General features: G+C 43.2%; 1 protein-coding gene across 2 annotated transcripts in view; it reads right to left on the bottom strand.

Moving 5' to 3' along the window:
• Positions 1-475: 475 nt before the first annotated feature.
• The window catches only part of PRKCQ (protein kinase C theta), a 45,592-nt gene continuing 26,888 nt past the window's right edge, over positions 476-19,179 (bottom strand). Inside the window, exons 12-17 of one of the 2 annotated variants that reach the window (XM_086474929.1) lie at positions 16,818-16,909; positions 13,923-13,985; positions 10,220-10,358; positions 5,065-5,253; positions 2,174-2,302; positions 476-840 (exon numbers count right to left, since the gene is read on the bottom strand). In XM_086474929.1, coding sequence (XP_086331055.1) covers positions 685-840; positions 2,174-2,302; positions 5,065-5,253; positions 10,220-10,358; positions 13,923-13,985; positions 16,818-16,909 — 768 coding nt within the window. In that variant the 3' untranslated portion in view covers positions 476-684. The remainder of the gene's footprint in view (positions 841-2,173; positions 2,303-5,064; positions 5,254-10,219; positions 10,359-13,922; positions 13,986-16,817; positions 16,910-19,179) is intronic. The other variant, XM_086474937.1, reaches the window with a different exon arrangement.

Genomic DNA, 19,179 nt, shown 5'->3' with positions numbered 1-19,179 from the left:
ATCGCCATGGCAATGATCCTTCTTTGGGGTTGAATCCTTAGCTCCAGGGCCTCTGAACGAGATGTACGAATGCTGGAATGGGCACCTGCAAAGTCTCTTTGTCCCAGTGGAGCAAAATTGAATCCTAACACCTGTGAACAGTACTTTTAAAGTGTATAGGGAGTAAAACTGCTTCTTCAAAACTCCCGTGAACACATGTGCAATTCTGCACACATACAAGTGGAGGTTACTGAAGCACCCAGTCCAAAGTCTTCCCAGACGCCCTCAGGCCTTGAGCAAACCACTTGTCCTTCAGAACGAGGTGGGCCAAGGTAAGAATTGCAGAAATGGGCACTGACATCACCAGAAGCTCAAATATACTTGTTTTTTTCTTACTCATTGACTGTGTGCACAAGTAGTGGGGAACAGGTTTTGTCACTTCCTTATTTTCATATGCTTTCAACTTCAAGAACATTGGGAAAAGAGGAAAAAGAGACCAAAAGATACTGCAAAGAAACTTCATCACTAGTGAAGAGTGGCTGGCATCTGCTACGGACTGGAATAAGCTGGAAAACTCCAGGCATGGTACAAACTTTCACTGAGGTGCTTTTCTGGTGGGTTCTTGGTAAAAACAACCATGCATAGTCTTCAGTTGACAAAGTGTTACTGAAATCATTACAGAGAATCCCTTCAGTAAGGCAGATCTCAGGAAAATATTTTCTCCATTTTAGGGTTCACGAAAGAAAAGTTGCTGAACATGTTTTGGTCCATGCTGTTAATCAGTGCTCTGTCGGCACAGGACAGTCTAGGTTTTTCATTTAGAAATTCCTTGTCGAAGTTGCTACAGTCACTTGGAGATTTCTTCAAGGAAAAGAAAAAAAAAATAATGTCAGACCACAAATATTCAGATCTTCATTACAACCGTACTGGCCCTATCAGGCTGCTTCCTATGGGCTCAGCTCAACTAGTTGGGAGCAAGCTCAGCTCAGCTAGGGAACCCGCAGTGCATTTGCTCTTGGCCTTTTGCACGATGATTAGTTACTCCAGCCCAAACAATGCACAGTAACACGTCAAACTGCAGTGAACGTCTGTCTGAGCACTTAATAACCAGCAACCAGTGTTAATCACTTGCTTATTACCATCCTATTGAAGTAGTAATGGGAATAAATATTATACAGGAGGCACCGAGCCTGTGATCCATTAATTCTGCCAGGCAGGGATGTTACAGCTTTGTAACACAGCAGACTGGACTCTTCAATTAAATAATACTTGTGAAGGACTGTAAGATGAAATTATGATGCTCTTGTCAAATTAAATTATATTCTTGTTTTTAATAGGACTTTAATAGTTTAATAGGACTGTTATTAGTAGTCAGGACTATCCCGACTTAGCTCACCACCTGGTTACCTGAACAACTTTTCCTTCTTTACCTTCTGTAGTGCAGCGAAAAATAATCCCTACAGAATGTGTTGCATTTTTTGTGGTTAAGGGAAGGTGTTTTAAGTGGCATCCAGACCCCTGCTATGGTAACTGAGAAAGTGGTGAGTAATTTATGGTTTCTCAGGTGTGGGCATGCCAGACCTGGGCTTATAGCCATCAGAAAGTAGTAGTCATGATCAGGTAAGGCAGCCTAGCCAATAGATGTACATAGTTTACGATTATCTTTCCAAAGATTGTACAATGAGTGAGAATGTGATAGATCCAAACTGTAGCTGCTTGTGTCTGGTGTACACAACATACCAGACAGCCTGCGAAAAATTTAATCTGCGTTTAGACATTTAAGTAAGAGTCAATACTTTCCATTCTGACTGCCCAAGACCAAGGTCCTCCATCTACTTTTAGAGAGAGACAACACGTGCAGAGCAACTCCAGAAGATAACTCTGAAAATTTGAGAGCATTTTGAAAGCCTTCACTTGGTGCCTAAAACTGTTAGTTCTAGTGTGAAGCAGACATTTATCCACCCTTAAAATTCTGACTGTGTGAATCTAAACAGGATTTGACGTCTCTGATGCTAAAGACCTATGTCTGAAGATTTTGGGCAGTGCCCCTAAATAGATAGGTTTATAACACTATTGTGGATCCTGGCTTTGGTTTATTGCTAGCATGTGATGGAGGGTTTAAAAATTTGAGGAATGAATTATTCAAGAAAGACAGACATGAGATGGGTGAAATCGAAGTGAAATGCATCCTTACCACTCTTGGTTTGAAAGGAGGCTCCATCCTTCTTTCTTCTAAGGCTTCCCAGTTTATTTCCCGGAAAAAGGCATGCTGGCGGATGTTCCCTCTTGATCCCAGTCTCCTCTCGGGTTCTCTCACAAAAAGCTAGAATGTCGAAGAAAGAGAAATGCCTTAGTTTTCTATCAATAACAGTGTAATCATTAGGACAGTCCTACCCAACAGGGTCTCAGACTTCAAACTCAAGCATGGTTGGTGAGAGCGTGAAGACTCTTTTACCCTACTAAATTTCTGATTGGGGAACCAGTTTGGATTCTTAGCCCAACATGCCAAAACTGAGAGACCTTGGCCATAGTTTTCCTTTGCAGAAGAGAGAGGACAATTTGCTACAGCAGCAACAACATATGTGTCTGAGCATGCAAATATGCAACTACACAGGCAAAATATCTGGATTGCACTTGTAAGCTTTTATCTGGGCAACTTCTTGTTATCAGATTTTTTTTTTTACAGTTGAAATATAAGCATAATTTGTGAAAATACTCGCCTAGGCTATGTGGGATTGCATCCATCTCCTATACCTTTGGACACTTGGAGTGTCAGTATTTGACCCTTTATAATTACTGGAGAAAAAGTCATCTTAGGTGCAAATCATCTGACCTCCTTAACACACTTAAAGGTGAGATAAAAGACACCCTGGAAGTGATCGCTTCTCTGTACTGACGAGCTCAGATGCTGACAACCGTCTACTTTGTCAAAAGACTCCCAATTCAGATAGCTTGTGTTTGCTGCACACTGCAGGCTACAAGACCTGTGGATGACTAATTCTGCTGAAGATAAGGAAAAGCTAGAAGTGGGGGCAGATCATTTCACCGTCAGCTACACACAGGTCTGGGCCCCTCCTTCAGTTTAGTGTAAACATAGTCCATTTTGACACAGATGTTTTTATGGTGTTGCAGGAGCCATTTGGCTCTGGAAGCAGACGAGTGTTTTGGGGGGAGAGTTTAAGGAGCACTAAACGCTTCAGAGCTCCTCTTGAAGTTCATGAGCAGGATGTAGTGCTGAAGTATTGCTATAAAGGTGGGTGTAAATAGTTTAAAATTTGTCTTTACATGCGCAGTAAAATGTCTGGGGCCTCCAGGCCAGTTGGCTCACAGAGCACCAGATCCTAGATCCCTCTGAAGTCAATGGAGAGGAAGAGTGGCAACAGTTGATAGCTCATGACCTGAATACAGCCGATATGTCCTCCTGCTGCACAGGTAAGTGCAAATTTTCAGAAGCACTTTACTGTTGGAGGTCACCTTAGAATGGATTTGGGTTTCATATGGTAGAAGTTTCTTGCTACTCTATTTGGCCAACAGCAATCATACAATAGAGACCACTCAGCAAAGAACAACTAGAAATATCTAATGGCAAAACTGGCAGCAGAAGAATCTGATGTATGGATTATTGAGGGCCTGTTTGAAAAAAAAAACCTCAAGCATTGGGGTTTGGTCAACACTGTGGGCAAAGCCTCACCAAAACTGACGTGTCCTACAGGCAACTGATTACCCAGCAGATTCCATACGTTAAATTCTGTGCTCATAACATAGGCAGTAAGCAGGGTGGACTATGTAATTATCCAGAGTCAGTGGCAATGAGAATAGCCCATAATGGATGAAACAACTTTTTTTCCTAAGCGGGAAAGTTTGTTGATAAAGATAATTACTATCTCTAATCCTGATAGAAGTACATGGGTTTTTTTATGCAGAAAGATGGCAGTTTATGTCCCAGAAATTGACATTCAAAAACTCTATCTGCTATGGTATGTCTTCCTGAACAACTGCTTTTGATTGCTTTCATTATTGTAATTTTATAGTGATACCTAAACATCTGAGCCCTGCTGTGCACAGCACAGATGCTAAAATAATCTCCTGTTCTCCATTTTTTTGGTAGATAAATGCTGTATGTTGTCCTGTCACTTTGTAAATGCAAAAGTCAAGGTAGGGACTGTAGGTCAAATATGATCAAAATCACCAGCTGAGACATTATAAGCCTCTGTACATGCTCCCTCACCATGCTCCATCTCGAGTTAAAATGCCTTAGATCATGTTCAACGTCAGTCCAAAGCCCAACTGAGGGGAGGTAACTCGTTAGACTAGTTGTGAATTCATTGCATTTTTATCTTGCAACACTAGAATAATTTGCACCCCAAGCCAGAAAGGCTACTATGGTAAATGGGATGTGGCTGAGAAGGAGGCAAAGAAAAAATCAGTGGTTTTGAAGGGAACCTAAAAGACAACGATGCCTATTAGAGGAAAACAGAAGAGTACTCCACTCAGAAAGGACACTATCATTGCTATGTAGATTCAAAGGGCCAGATACCCAGATGACACGGTGCTACTAGCTTGAGTAGCTCTGCCACTTCAGGACACAGCTCAGGCTGTTTTTTTTCCCTGCTCTTTAGCTCAGTGCAAAAACGCAAAATATTCTCTACTTAAAATCAAGCTGAACACCAAAGCAATTTACCCTAGATGTCCTCACATCTCTGAGGCACAAGAACTGCTTCAAAGCCATAATTATCAAGGAAGTCACTGTAACCCTTTGTTTGAATCCTGGCAGAATATCTTTTCCAGGATTTAACACGCTTTGCACCTTAGGGATTTCTCTGCAAAGAAACTGATCTCTGATGATATCTGATACCCTGTGATCCTACTTACTGGATGTGAGGAGATATCACAACAACTCAGGAGAAAGAAGACACAAAGATGGCCTTATGACTTCGGTCAGGTATGCTTTGAAGTCCACAGACAAGAGAGTGATTCTGTTTCTATCACACTAAATTTGTTTCTCTGAACAAGAGCTGAAGATGCATAAATCAAAGATGACCATCCTAGCAAAAAGACTTTTGTTTGATGTGTGGTAATTCTTACCTTCACCAAAATGTCCTTTGCATCCTTGTCAAGCCAGCGAGGGTAGAATGGGTTATCCATACGGATAGACTGGAAAAGCTCCTCTTCATCTTGGCCATGGAAAGGAGATTGTCCAATAAGCATCTCATACAGGAGGACACCAAAGGACCACCAGTCAACGGAGGTGTTGTACTTCTGCCCCAGCAATATCTGCCCAAAGAGAGGAATGACAAAGACAGATGCAAAATGTCTGACATGAGTATTTCAACTTCAAAAGGGTGGCCAGACCCTGACCTTTCAACTGCTGCTTTGCACTGAGTGGGATAGCAGAGGTGCTTCCCTCTGGCTGCAGCATGAGCCAGAGCATCTGTCAGTGGTGCAGAGGCTGTGGTTTGAGAAGCTCCAAGTCACGGCCACACCTGGGTGCCAAAACAATCCTTCTCACTACAGATAACAGGTTGCATGTAACTCTTAAGTTACTTGAACAAATTCTTGGCTACTGGAGAGATCTCAGACATCAAAAGTGAGGCAAGAAATCTTTTACCCTCTCTCCAAGTCATCCTAAGGGTTCAAATCATGCTTATGAAGTCCAAGAAGACAAATGGTTAGGCACTCGTGACTACTCTAGGTGGTCCTGCTCTGGCAAGGGGTTGGACTAGATGATCTTTCCAGGTCCCTTCCAACCCCTAACACTCTGTGATTCTGTGTGATTAGCATTTTGGGACTGATTTAACTCACACAAGCTGTATTTTAAAATTACAAGTTCGGCAGTGTAAGGGTATTTGAGGACTATCAGTCAGTAGAAATGGTGTGAATCCATCCCAGCAAAATCTGCTCAAGGAAAAATATCAGAAAGCAGTTGCTGATCTGTCCTCTTGAGACCAACTGAGTTATGGGTAGAGGAAAGGGAATTTGTCCTCAGTCAGTCCATTGGTTTGTGCCTTTCTGTGTCAGCTATAAAGTGAAGGCTACATCCAGTGTGTGGGCTCCGAGGGGGGTCAGCTGGAGTGACAACCTCCCTTAAGAAGCCATGTGGTATTTTCTTCCCCTGCAAACCTGGCCAGATGCCACCAAGTTCTCAAACTTCCCCTCTGGGGAAGCAACATCAATCTCATCTGCCTTTAGATATCTGTTATGGAGATACCTAGAGCTGAACCAGTTATCATTATCTCCTTTTATAGTCATGGAAGAGAATTAGTCCCAATTTAGACACCTAGCTAAATATCTACCTGCTGTAAAATACAACCCCCTATTTGTTTCCTTTGGTTATCAAGGAGCCTGGACAACTTGCTCATACACAGATATTCACATTGCAGATGTCTAAAGGTACATGTGGTGACTATGATGTCTAGGATCCTTATCAGGATTTTAGAGCTGGAGAGAGGAATAGTTCATTTTAAGGCACAATCTTTACTCTTGAGCCCACATCTTGGTTGCAATGTGTTCCCCTATACTACAGCTATGGTGTAGGTACCAATGACAAGACCTGGAGAAGCGATACCAGTGAAAACAACCATCCAGTTCAGTACCTATGAAACTGCTGATAGTAGAAAAATTGATTTAGAGAGGTGATCTTTACTGCTGGCTCTGAGGTACAGTGGAAGAGGATGAGTAGTTTCTTGACTTTTTCATACCTTGTCTTCATTGCTTGTAAATTGCTACTTGGGCCTGGATTCATCTTTTTGTCTAAAACTTATGTGTTTTATTAATTTAGTTATCTGAAGTCTCTATAATCAGTGGAGTGAAAATAGTGATTGGACTGATTTACACACCTAAGATAGGAAGGGGTGACTCGTCTTCTCGGATGCTTGTCCTTCTACAACAATATAAAGTGCCATCTAATGCTTAAAATTTTAGATGAATTTTCTCACATTAAGTGAGAAGTATCCCACTCTGATGTACCTGTGGCATCTAACAAAGCAGGACCTTAATATCAGAAGCCTAATCCAAGCTGATGTAGACCGCTCATGACTAACACATCTGTCTCTAAAAGTGCCAAAAAAGGAGATGTAAAAAAGGACAAAAAGGCTATTTGAATATAAGACACAATATATACAATGTGTTTCACTCGGAGACAAAAAAGGGATCAGCCAGACTCGCTAATATATTTCTTCTGGATTACTTTTACAAACAAAATCATCCCAAACTTTCCTTCTGAAAAGACAAATTATTTTTATAAGGCTTTAACTTTTAAAGTATAAAATGTCTGGAAATTGAAATTAAATGCTTTATGGCAGTCAAAGTAAAGATTTATTAGCTTTGAAATTCTCTGGAAAGAAAATAAACTCAGCAATTTCATTTCAGGTTACTTTTTTTTTTTCTTTTTTGTCAAGTATTTTTTTAAATAAAAAAATTGCTTCTCTGCTGACCCAAAGCCCCCTTATTTGCACGGCTGTAGCCAAGGTGCTGGGCCTGTAACAAATTACAGTGCTAGCAGCTGCAATGAAATACCGACAAAAAGTCCAGTGCTCCCGCCTCTGGCAGGAGAGATGATCCATAAACTCTAGCTAGGGCTTTCAATTTAGAGGTAAAATGTTTTATATGCACTCGTTGAATCTCCAAAATAAATGATGGTGCAGAAATAAAACTCTGAGCTATTTTAGTCTTTCCCTTTTCTGTGAAGTAAAATCACAGACGATGGATTATCACTTGGCTCTTTTTTTTAGGATCAGAAAATAGGGGTTTTTTTTTAGATAAAAGCATATTGAAATGGAATAAAAGGCAGTTGCAGCTCGATTGCAGAGCACACTTAAACCTGCTCTTAGACAATACAAATCCAATTGATTTGAAGAGACCAGCCCTTGTGTCTGCAGTGGTGTAACCTAGACCAGAATCGAGCCCTTGGTGCACAGTAAAAGATCAATCAATTATACTGGAGGGGAAAAAACCAAAAGCTTTAAAAGCTATTTAGAAAGGACCAATATCCATCATGAAAACACTAAAATCAGGAAATGGGATCTTGAAAGGCAAATAAATGGATTTGAGAGTGATGTCAGACATGATGCATGGATGACTTGTAGGTTCTTCTCTGAGCTGAAAAATGTTTTCTTTGGCCCCAATTTACCATCTAATTAGTCAACGCCTCTCCATAGTAAGATCTATCATTGTGCGGAAACACCAGGTTAAGGGAGCTTTCTCTTTTCTGGAGGAATCTAGTCCAAAATTTCTAAATTTACTAGGGAAAAAAAAAAAAAAAAAGGAAAAAAAGAACAAGTTTCTGCCTGGGAACAAATGGAAAGAAATGAGGGGAAAGGGAAAGGATCTTGCTATGGGCAATGTGGAGTCCGGTGTCTGTGTCCACCCAGTTTCACCCAGTTTTATTGCATGGGCACATGAAGGCCAGGTTCAGCTTTTCTCTTCCAAGTATCAGTAGATATCAACTACAGAAAGAGAAGTGGAACTGTTGGTATGTTTTTGCACTGAGCTTGGAGACTGTCTCCGTGCAAGCCCCAGCCTTCTTGACTCAAGAGGGCAGAGCAGGATCTTAACACAAGCTACAAGCTCTGCCTTGCTCTTGTTAGCTCATGGACATCCTGGCCCTGACACAACTCCATCATCTCTAGTTTTACAGTCTCCTCCACCAGGAGGCAACTTGTGGAGGCCTGTCCTCCAGGGTTGGATTCATGCAGTGACATGAGGTGCTCTGGCACTGTGCACAGTCAAAGGAGAGAAGCAGGTAGTCCAGAGTCCAGAGGTCGGGATCCAGCTGTCCTCAAGACAGCAACACCTCTCCTCTGACTGCTGGCATTTAGAGAGGAAAAATCAGGATGTATGACCACTCTCATGTCTATGTCTCCAAGCATTTCCATCCCTTTTACAAGGAGCGGCTGGTTGTTTTTTATCTTCAAGTGTGTGCTCAGTTTTAAGGTTATGCCTCTGATGGCAGAGACTTTTCAGGGTGTATAGTGCCTTATTCAGCTCTGGCAGGATGCTCGTGGTGCAGGCTGTGCTTGCAGCCAGCTAAGAACCTGTCTGGGTAAGAGAGAAGTCCAAGTTTATGGATCCCACACCTATCATAGAATCATAGAATCGTAGAATGGTTTGGGTTGGAAGGGACCTCAAAGATTATCTAGTTCCAACCTCCCTGCCATGGCAAGGACACCTCCCACTAGACCAGGTTGCTCAAGGCTCTATCCAACCTGGTCTTGAACACTTCCAGGGATGGAGCATTCACAGCTTCTCTGGGCAACCTGTTCCAGTGTCTCGCCACCCTCAGGGTGAAGAACTTCTTCCTTGTCTCTAGTCTAATCCTGTCCTCTCCCAGCTTCCAACCATTACCCCATGTCCTGTCACTGCAGGTCCTTGTAAAAAGTCCCTCCCCAGCCTTCTTGTAGGCCCCCTTCAGGTACTGGAAGGCCGCTCTAAGGTCTCCCCAGAGCCTTCTCTTTTCCAGGCTGAACAAGCCCAACTCTCTCAGCCTGTCCTTGTAGGAAAAGTGTTCCAGCCCTCTGACCATCTTGGTAGTCCTCCTCCAGACTTCCTTCAACAGCTCCATGTCTTTCTTGTGTTGGGGGCTCCAGAGCTGGACGCAGTACTCCAGGTGGGGTCTCACAAGGGCAGAGTAGAGGGGCAAAAGCATTCAAGCATCAGAGCATATCCCAGAGAGAAGGTGAACCCCAATCTCTGCTTTATTGTGGACCCAGTCTCTCTATCTAAACAGTGGTTAATCAACGAGGGAGAATCAGCTTCAGGTGGGTATTTTGTCCCACCTTTCTCTATTTTCTCTCTTAGGTTGTGATGAATGTCATCCCTTAGAAGTGCCCATAGCTCCCTACCAGCTATCAAGGAGCCTGTATAGCCGTTGAAGCGTACAGTTAGCTAGCTAGAGAACATGCTTGACATTCCTCATGCTGTTTCTGTCTCTGAATTGCAAGACCTACCTCTTGGAGCTTCTTCTGCCATGGCTCAAACTGAATTTCCATGAAGCATTCTGTTTCTTGGTTAAGCCAAGCACCACTTGCTTCCCAGACCCATTTGCACAAAAAATGAATTAGCCACAAAAATATGCAATGCCAGACAGCAACGCAGATTCTGAGTCAAACTGAAATCCAGTTTCTAGCCTGGAACTGCTCAAAACCAGGTTATTACTCTTCACAATCTCCACCACTGACAGTCATGTTCTAAAACATTCTCTGTCCCACAGCAGCGTGCTGAGCCCCCTGGACCCCACACCTACCTCAGGAGCGATGTAGTCAGGAGTCCCACAGAAAGTACTTGTCTTTGCATCTCCAAACATGTTCTCCTTGCACATCCCAAAGTCAGCAATTTTGATGTGCCCCTCGTTGTCCAAAAGGACGTTGTCTAGTTTCAAGTCTCTGTGGAGGAAGAGAAGGAAACCCCTCCTTTAAGTTGTTACAGAGCCACACAAGTCATTTTAGCAAGTTACACTTACTACTTGCTACCTGCCTCTATGTAGTGCCTACATGTTGCAATTACAAAGGAAGGCTGAGGGTCAAATGAGGAGCTGCTCGCTTGGACTTCAACATCCCTTTTCCTCATTCCTCCTGTCTCAGCACTGATTCATTGGCTGGGGAAGGCTTTACCCAAGACATCTTCTAAAAGCTGCCTCCTTTGAGGATGCAGGATAGTGAAGCTAAAAAGGGCTTTCTACCAGGTGGTGCTTCTGCCCTAATACAGCCTGGAGAAGGTGAGCAAGAAGGGAGCAGCTAATGCTCACTTTCTCCTTCCCTGGGAGTCTCAGTATTCTCTCTGAAGCTGCTGCCAGACCTCCCTTCCAGTGTTGGAAGAGGTAAGGACCCACAAGCCCCGCACGGCTTGCAGAGGCACAGAATAATCCCAGACTTCAGCAGAACACCCACCACCTTTTCACTGCTGGGCTGCTTCGCACACAGTTGCCAAGCTGTTGTCAGTAGTTTCAGGCTCCGAGCTACTGTGGGAAGCAAAGAACCCAGAGAGAGGAAAAAAAAAAAAAAAAAAGAAATGCACAGAGAAGGAAATAAAACCAAGTGAGCTGGTGAATCATGGCCATTGACAGAGAACAAAGAGGTTCTAACATTGGAAGAACTTCTGAAAGGAGAGAAAAACATGTAAAGAAAGAAAGAAAAAGGCAGAAAAAAAGAAAGGCTGACGTGGCTTCTATGTTAAACTTTTTATATCTTACCTAAATTTTTGCTTTTCATTGAAATAATGACTCAGGGAGATGTTTGGATCAGTGATGCTGCAGTTTACCTGGGATGTAGGTAAAATTTGGGTTACCTGGTCTCAGAGCACCCACGTTCCTGTAGTGCTTACCCTGTGCTATCAATCACTGCTCCTTCCCAAGTCTCCCAAAACAGCCAGACACAACATTTGCTTGTGCCCACAGCTGAGGATACAATTGGTCTTTTCCAGCCTCTGCTGATTCACAGCCTACACACATTTTCCACATCTCAGGCGAGTCCTAACTATGAGGCTGCTATATAGCTACCCTCCCAGTGACAACTGTTTTACAATGTGTTTTCTTCAGAAATGGCTCTGACTCCCTCAAAGAAGGTAATTTCTAATGCGTGATGCTCCTGAGATGATCACCTACAATTGCAGGAAAGATGGCTGTTCAGCCTCCCTCTGTGCAAAGCTCCTTGTCTTGCTTTGCCCAGATCCCAGCCAGGGCAGGGGAGCACACACTAAATTGTTGCTATGGGGCAATTGCTCGTTGCTGCCGGAATATGGCCCAAGAAAAAGTGGAAGTCATTAATCAAAAAGAAATACAGAGACAACCGAGACATTTGCCTTCCAAGCGGCAGACACTCATGTTGTCACAATTTCCAGCTGGAATGACTTATTTTAGTTACACCATTGAGATCAATCTCTGGCTGCCAGCACTGCTTTTATTCGTCTGGTAGATCGAAGCAAGACAAAAACCCCATCACCTACAGTTTGCTTTCATTATTTTGATGAGTCTCAAACTCGTTGGCTCCAGGGATTGGAGTTTCTGCCAAAAACGCCTCAGCTCATTCATTAAAATTTAAGCCAACATTTCCAAACATGGGTGCATGAGACTGAACAGCTGGATTCATTATTCTTACTACATTGCAAGTGATGTAGTTTCAAAAATGATTTCTACTCACTTTCCTAAGCGCTTAGTTAGCTCTGACAGAGATACTGATGGCTGTGTGTTCTCAACTGACCTCGTTGTCATTGTCTTCAACGAAAAAAGAAAAAAAGAGTAGGACTGGTTAAATCTTTTCTCTCAAAGCTTGACACCCAAAGCAATGCTGCACCGACTCCTGGGAATGAGCTATTTCTTCCTATCACCATGCTACCTAATGTCTAGCTATCCCAATTTTCCCATGTTTCCTAAGGCTCCAGACTTTAAACATCTTTCTCCTTTCATGAGGAAACGAGTCCCAAACTCTGACACAACACTGGTGCAGCAATTCCAAATAAAAAATGTGAATCATAAACAAAATGTCAGCATTAACAGTCCTGCCACAAACTCACAATGTCCTGCAGATATTTTTAATCAACTTTTCTGAGAAGTCTGAGTAAAAATTACAGACACAGCTAAGAGATTTGGGCACTTCAGCAAATGTTTCCCTTCAGTCATCCAGAACGATAATTAGAGCCAGAAACTTGCTGAGACCCCTGAGATCATCTTAGCTTAATGCCATTGATATTGATCTCATGTTTACGCAATCACCATCATTGGTCAATAAAGACTATAAATGGCTCCCACATGAGTACTAATAATAAATAATAAGGAGAGTTTATATGAAACAAAGCCTGTGTTTTAATGGGAGAGTGGATTGTAAACAAGCCATTCACTTTTAGCATTTGTTCTAATGTTCACACTACATGACAAACATTGAAATAAGCTCATTTTGTTCAGCAAACATCATTGCTTCAGTGAGCATTCTCATTTATTTGTGAACAGCTATTTGCTTCCTGCTTTTATTGAAGGCTGCAATGTAGTAACTAAATTTTGATGTGAAGATGAGCTGGACTAGAGCTCCCCAGAAATTCAGTTCCTCCTTTTGGCCATGGGAAAGCAGACTGTGGCCTGATTTCTGCAGTCCTTCTTGCTCACATATTGTCTCTGTGCTTTTGTAGAAGTCACTTGTGCATTAGATCAAAGCATCCATGCATAATTTTGATGCTCCTAAGGAAGTCAAGCAGAAGCTGGAATGGGCAATTTCATAGTAGAGGACATGTCCTCCTTGGGACCTGACAGATTGGTGCATTGTGGACTAAATTCATATCAGTAACTTTGGGAGAGGATGCTTCTAAGTGCAGCTGCCTGCAGTGTCCCACCTAGTCTCCATCGGCTCCCCGTAGAGCCTGCTGGTAGAAATGAGCACTTCTCATACACTACACAGGTTTGATGAACCTAAACAAGCCCTCTCCTCTCTGCTTACTTACAGAAGAGCTTGGGTGGCTAGCTCAGATTCATGGTGGTAGGTGAGATCAATCCCATCTCCCCATGGAACTGTGCGCAGCAGACCTGTTAATAACCCCAAAATTAATGTATATCACTGTCTCCTTGCTGTTGTTACTTGAGCTAAGCTCATCATCACTGTCCCAGGGTAACCAACTCAGCAGATACACCAAATTTCTCACAGCTAGCTTGACCTTATATACCTTCATACATGGAAAGCTTAAACTGGGTGCCTATGGTGGGTGCTATATGAATGACTCTGTAAATTCATCAAAGGGCTTCTTTTAACGTTAATTGAAATAGGACTGGATTCTCAAAAAGGGCTCAAAACTGCCTTTTCTATACTATCTCTTCAAAATAAAACATCCAGACTCTGTAAAAAGGAAATCTGCATAAAAATGCAATACCACTAAGTACATCCAAGCAACAGTATCTCAGTTACCATTAGTGCTTGCAGGGAAAGCAGATAATGTTCAGTATATTAGATACTACAGAATAAAATTACCTGTATATTATGCCCTTGGAATGGAGGAACTGGAGCCCGCATATGATTTCAGCAGCATAAAACCTGAGTGACAGAAGGCACAAGTTAGAATGGATGCTTCCCAACAGGCGCTTTCAGTTAGACCCAAAAAATGGAAACTTTGTCTCCACAGGAGCCAAAATTTCAATAAGATCCCAGAAGGCTCGGAATGTCTCCAGAAAGCCTAGGGTAACTGGGGTTTTACAGGTAACCGATGGATCACAGAATCACAGAATCACAGAATGGCAGGGGTTGGAAGGGACCTCTGGAGATCACCTAGTCCAACCCCCTGCTAAAACAGGGTCACCTAGAGCAGGTCACACAGGACTGCGTCCAGGCGGGTTTTGAATATCTCCAGGGAAGGAGACTCCACAGCCTCCCTGGGCAGCCTGTTCCAGTGCTCTGTCACCCTCAATGTAAAGAAGTTTTTCCTCATGTTCAGGCAGAACTTCTTGTGCTCCAGTTTGTGCCCGTTGCCCCTTGTCCTGTCACTGAGCACCACTGAGAAGAGCCTGGCCCCGTCCCCTTCACACCTGCCCTTTATTTATAAGTGTTGATAAGGTCCCCTCTCAATCTTCTTTTCTCCAGGCTAAGGAGCCCCAGGTCTCTCAACCTTTCCCCGTAGGAGAGATGCTCCAGTCCCTTCATCATCTTAACAGCACTGGATGATGTGAGATTCCCAAAAGCATGCCCCGCAGCTAGCAGCCCAACTCCCACTGAAACCATTTGGTGAAATGGTAGGGATTTGGAGTCTACCAATCTTCAGGGATTTGGAAGCCATACTGCATGGCTAGCATCATTTTTTTTTACATGTAACTGACTCTGAGAACATGTCCTTCAGTGCCCAAGGATGTCTCCAGATCTTTGCTCTGTGGAGCAAAAAATCACCACCCAGCTCCTACTGCCTACCCTGCCTTGCCTCAAGCTACTGTCCCTGTCGCAAGGAAGGCAGACCAGGTGGTGTCTGTGCCCCTCCCTTATTTACGTATTTAAAATGAATCAATGAGTTACAGTGACACACTAGACTGCAAACTGCAAATTAGTTAATGCCTCAGACCTCAAAACAGCAGCTATAATTTGCCATGTTCAGTAGCTGCTGCACAAACAGAGGAGCAGTCCTGGCATGGGGACAGGCAGGTGGGCATCTGGGTTTGGGGACCACAGTCTCCTTGGCTTGTCAAACAGACCTCTTCGCTGCTCAGATTTATGACTCGCTGTTGAAATTTTACCCGAGATGTGAACTAGCTAGCAGCTCAGTGGCCTTTCCCTGGAGCCTTTTTGAGTTTGAGATGTTTGTTCTCAACACATTTCTGCCTAAAGGACACCACCACATCCTGCTGCAAAGAGGGAGCATGAGGTTGAAGCACCATTGCACAATAAAAGTACTCTCCCAGAAGGGAATGTAACTGCAGGATTGTATGCCCTTCCAGTGTTGTATAGCTCAGCTCTGCTCCCTCAGTCTTCAGTGCATTGGCCCTTAATTCTGAGCATTCAAATTCTTTGAAAAAAATCATCTAATTAAACACTGATTTAGGTGAGGCTTTTTTTTTTTTTAAATTATTAAATAAAAATTAATTCCTATAGTGGTTTCAATATTGACTTTCAAAATAGCTTTTGCTTGCAGAAGGATTAAAATCACCTTTCATTTATTTTAATTCTTCTGTTTACTTTAATCAAAGCTAAATAAATTTTTAATTCTTTGTTGGTGTATTAATTCTTTGTTTAAATTTAACTTTTGCACTTTTGATAGGTTTTTATCTCTTTTTTTCCCCCCCTTGAACCTTAAAGTGGAAAAGAGAAAATCCCATTACTTCTAACAAACAACAGCTTCACCTCTGATCACTGGACCAGGAACCTCAGATTAAGCAGGTCCAGCAGCTTGGTTACAGGCCACCCTATCTGGTAAAGAACAAGATATTTTGTTCCACAGATGGCTGAAAATGCATCTGCGGGATTTCTTTGATGATGGTAAAACTGGGGTGGGGGTTGGGTCCACAGTGTCATTATTGGGGCCTCCGATTATGGGCTGAGCAAGAACTCAGTGAGTGCAATAAAGAGCAATGTGCGTAATTCACAGCAGACACCCGTAGGTTGCTTTAAAATGACCCTTGCCCATGGGCCATGTAAATAAGATTGTAGGCACACTTGGGGCTGTTCATAGACAGTGGAGGCACTTCCAGAGAGAAAGTCTCAGCTGGATTGAACGGTCCCTCTGGATGCCCTCTCTGTTTGAGGGACTGCAGTCCTGGGAAGGGGATTAACCCAGCAAGCAGGGCAGCCTAAGGGACAGCTTTTATCGAGCTCAGACCTCAGCTCTGAACAAAAGTTTGTGGGACTATGCTGATGTTAATGCAAATTAAGGGAGCCAGGTCATGGGCTAGAAGGAGGTCCCTGGTTTGCAAGCTAGAGGTCAAGCCTTCAGGCAGACGCAATGCTGACGAGGGTGTAGCAGTGTCTGTAACATTTCCATACAGAAATAGCTTCCTTGGTTGACCAAGAGTGCAAAGCAAGGTCACGTCTGACTGAAATCAGCTGCGTGGATGGGCTCTAAAAAGCCTTCTGTGGGAGGGGAAAGAGGACAGGGAGAGGAAGTGACTTGCTCCAAGTCCATCATTGAGTCGGGGTCACGACCTGCGTGTCTGTTTTGTTCAGTTTGGAGAGAGCTGGGATAGGCAGTCATTCTGCTTCCAGCACAAGCATTATCCCCACTTTGCAGCTGGGTAAGATGCAGAGAGGTCAAATGATTTGCCCAAGGTTTCCTGTACAGGACAGTAGCAGAGCTGGGAATAAAATCACAGTCCCTGGTGTCTGCAGCTGCTGCCTTTGCTTCTACCATTTGTGCGACCTGCAAGCCAAGAGGTAGTGATAACATCTTACGTTGCTCTGGGAAGGTCGAACTTATGACAGCTCTGGATATGGAACATGAGGTCTCCTCCATTGAGGTATTCCATCACAAAAAAGAGGTTCTCCTGGAGAATGAGACAAGATGACAATAATGGGTGGGGAAGGGTGAGATAAAAGTGAAAAAAAAAAAAAAAGTCCAGAAAGCACCCAGAAAGAGGAAGGAAAAGATTACAACAAGGGCTTTGGAAAGAAAGCAGCTTCTTTTTCAGATTCCTCATTTCTGCTCTTTGTTCTCTAAGCCTGTACTCACTCTTTCTGCTCTGATTTTGTAAATTGCATCAGCAAACATTGCAAATCCACTTAATAACCAGCTGGTGCCTTTGATTTTTACCAGCAGATCTCAAGGCTCACTAGAAGGGGATGAGCAACTCTACAGCGCCTATATAACAGATGGACAAGCTTCCTGGGGGACTAGTGGAGGAGGCAGAAGGAAATCCCAGGTATCCTCTGGTTCCCAGCCCAGTGCAATATCCATCCAGTAGAGTGATCTCAAGCTGCTGTTGTTACCTGCATCCCTGCACATCTTTTGTGGATGTACATGGGTCTGACTTTTTCAGGTTATCAGAGACACTGGCCAGATGCTGCAACCTGTTTCAAGCACATGCTTGATTTTGAGCCTGAAAGCTGCTCCGTTAAACAAGGCAAGTGGGAAGATTCATGAATTAATCATATTTCTGGATACTCGTTGAATGCTTGCACGTCAAAGAAGCCTGGAAAAGAATCCAGTCCTTGTCCACAAATGCATGCAACCATCAGCCGTTCTACCAGGGCAGTGGAAAACTCTCCTCCTGGTACACAGGAAGATTGGGGGGAATTTCTGTATTGAATAAAGAGCAGAACAGATCATCAAGTTTTCCTTTCCAGTCCTTGATGTACACCACCTTAATCCCCTTGCTGCTTCACGAGCCGTAACTTCACCACCAGGCCGCACAGAAGCTGGAGGCTGATTCAAACCAATCCCTTCCACACTGAATTGCACCTACAAAGCAGGAGGGGTGCCTCTTTCTGGAAGAAGACTATCTGTGCAATACATTATGCTCCCAGTTTAAAATTCTGTTTCAGGAATCTCAGCTTTTGGGCATAAATGCATGCATAAAATAAAATGGATGCGGTATTTTTTTCCCCTCAAAAGTCTCTCTCTGTTCTGTACACATCTGAAGTCAGTCATCTCCAGGCTATATTAAAGTTTATGAATATCTTCCCTCTGTTACGTGTTGCCCATCACATTTTATTTCAAGGGGAAACAGAATTCTTTTCACTTATATTTTTAGCAGTCAAAGGAAGATTTTTATCCATAAGATCTAATGTAAGCATTTCTGGAAGCAAGCCAAGATCTGGCTAGTTAAAAAAAACAACAGTGTTTGCTCCTTTCAAATAACAGCTGTCTGCTCTAATTTGTGTAATTTCTTTATCCAGATCCTTTTAATTACAGTACTCTTATTTAAATGGACGTCTGGCTGGAAACCCCACCTGTCATCCAGCAAGCACAGGGCCAGAACTGGCCTCCCAGGGAAAGAATACAAATTTTGCCAATAAACCAAATGGGTGCAGGTTTTCAGTTTGAAGGTCTTGCATCTGTAAAGGTCTGTGCACGCAAGTCAGTTTAAGCAAGTAAGAAGGCTAAATGGAAATGGGCAATTTAGTATAGAGATGCATAAATCTTGGAAGCAATATGAGCTCAGGAACTCATTCAGGAAAACACTTGAGCAGATGCTCTGTGTGAAGGTGCACAGGGAGGTGGTAAGGTTTGGCCAACAACAGACCAGCAGCTGCATGTATCACACTGGGACAGAAGAAACCTAAGGGATCTTCAAATGGGCCAGATCCAGCTTCAGTGGAGTGGGAAGGAGAAAAACCCCCTGTTTCCCTGTGAAGTTCACTGATTTTGCCTACACCTTATCGCACATCTTTAAGCGTAACTTGAGGTCCATGTTATTCAGTGGAACAACCAATCATGCTATGCTTGCTCATGGATTTAAGCAACCACCTGACGCATCTATTTAATTGAACTGGGGACTCTAACTTGAAACTGGGGACTTGGGCAACATCCTTCTGCCATCTGAAGGAAGAAAAGGTGGACAACCTCTCAGATTAACTGGCATCCAAAGACAATTATATGAACTCTGTTGCTCAACTGTCCTAATCTATGAAGCCGAAAACTACAAATTTGACTTAGGCATGATTAATACCGACATTCACGGTCTACCAGGTGCTACCGGGTGGCACACAAACACTATTGAAAAGAAAGATGGCATCACTCCGATTTTTCTGCTACGAGACTTGGAAGTTCCCCTCCTTGCAAAGGTCAGCTGTCTGGAATGGCCCATGGAGAAAA

This window comes from Leptosomus discolor, chromosome 1 (genome assembly GCF_034619465.1).
Source record: "Leptosomus discolor isolate bLepDis1 chromosome 1, bLepDis1.hap2, whole genome shotgun sequence".
In the NCBI taxonomy this organism is placed as follows: Eukaryota; Metazoa; Chordata; class Aves; order Leptosomiformes; family Leptosomidae; genus Leptosomus; species Leptosomus discolor.
This window is presented reverse-complemented; position numbering and strand designations above follow the sequence as displayed.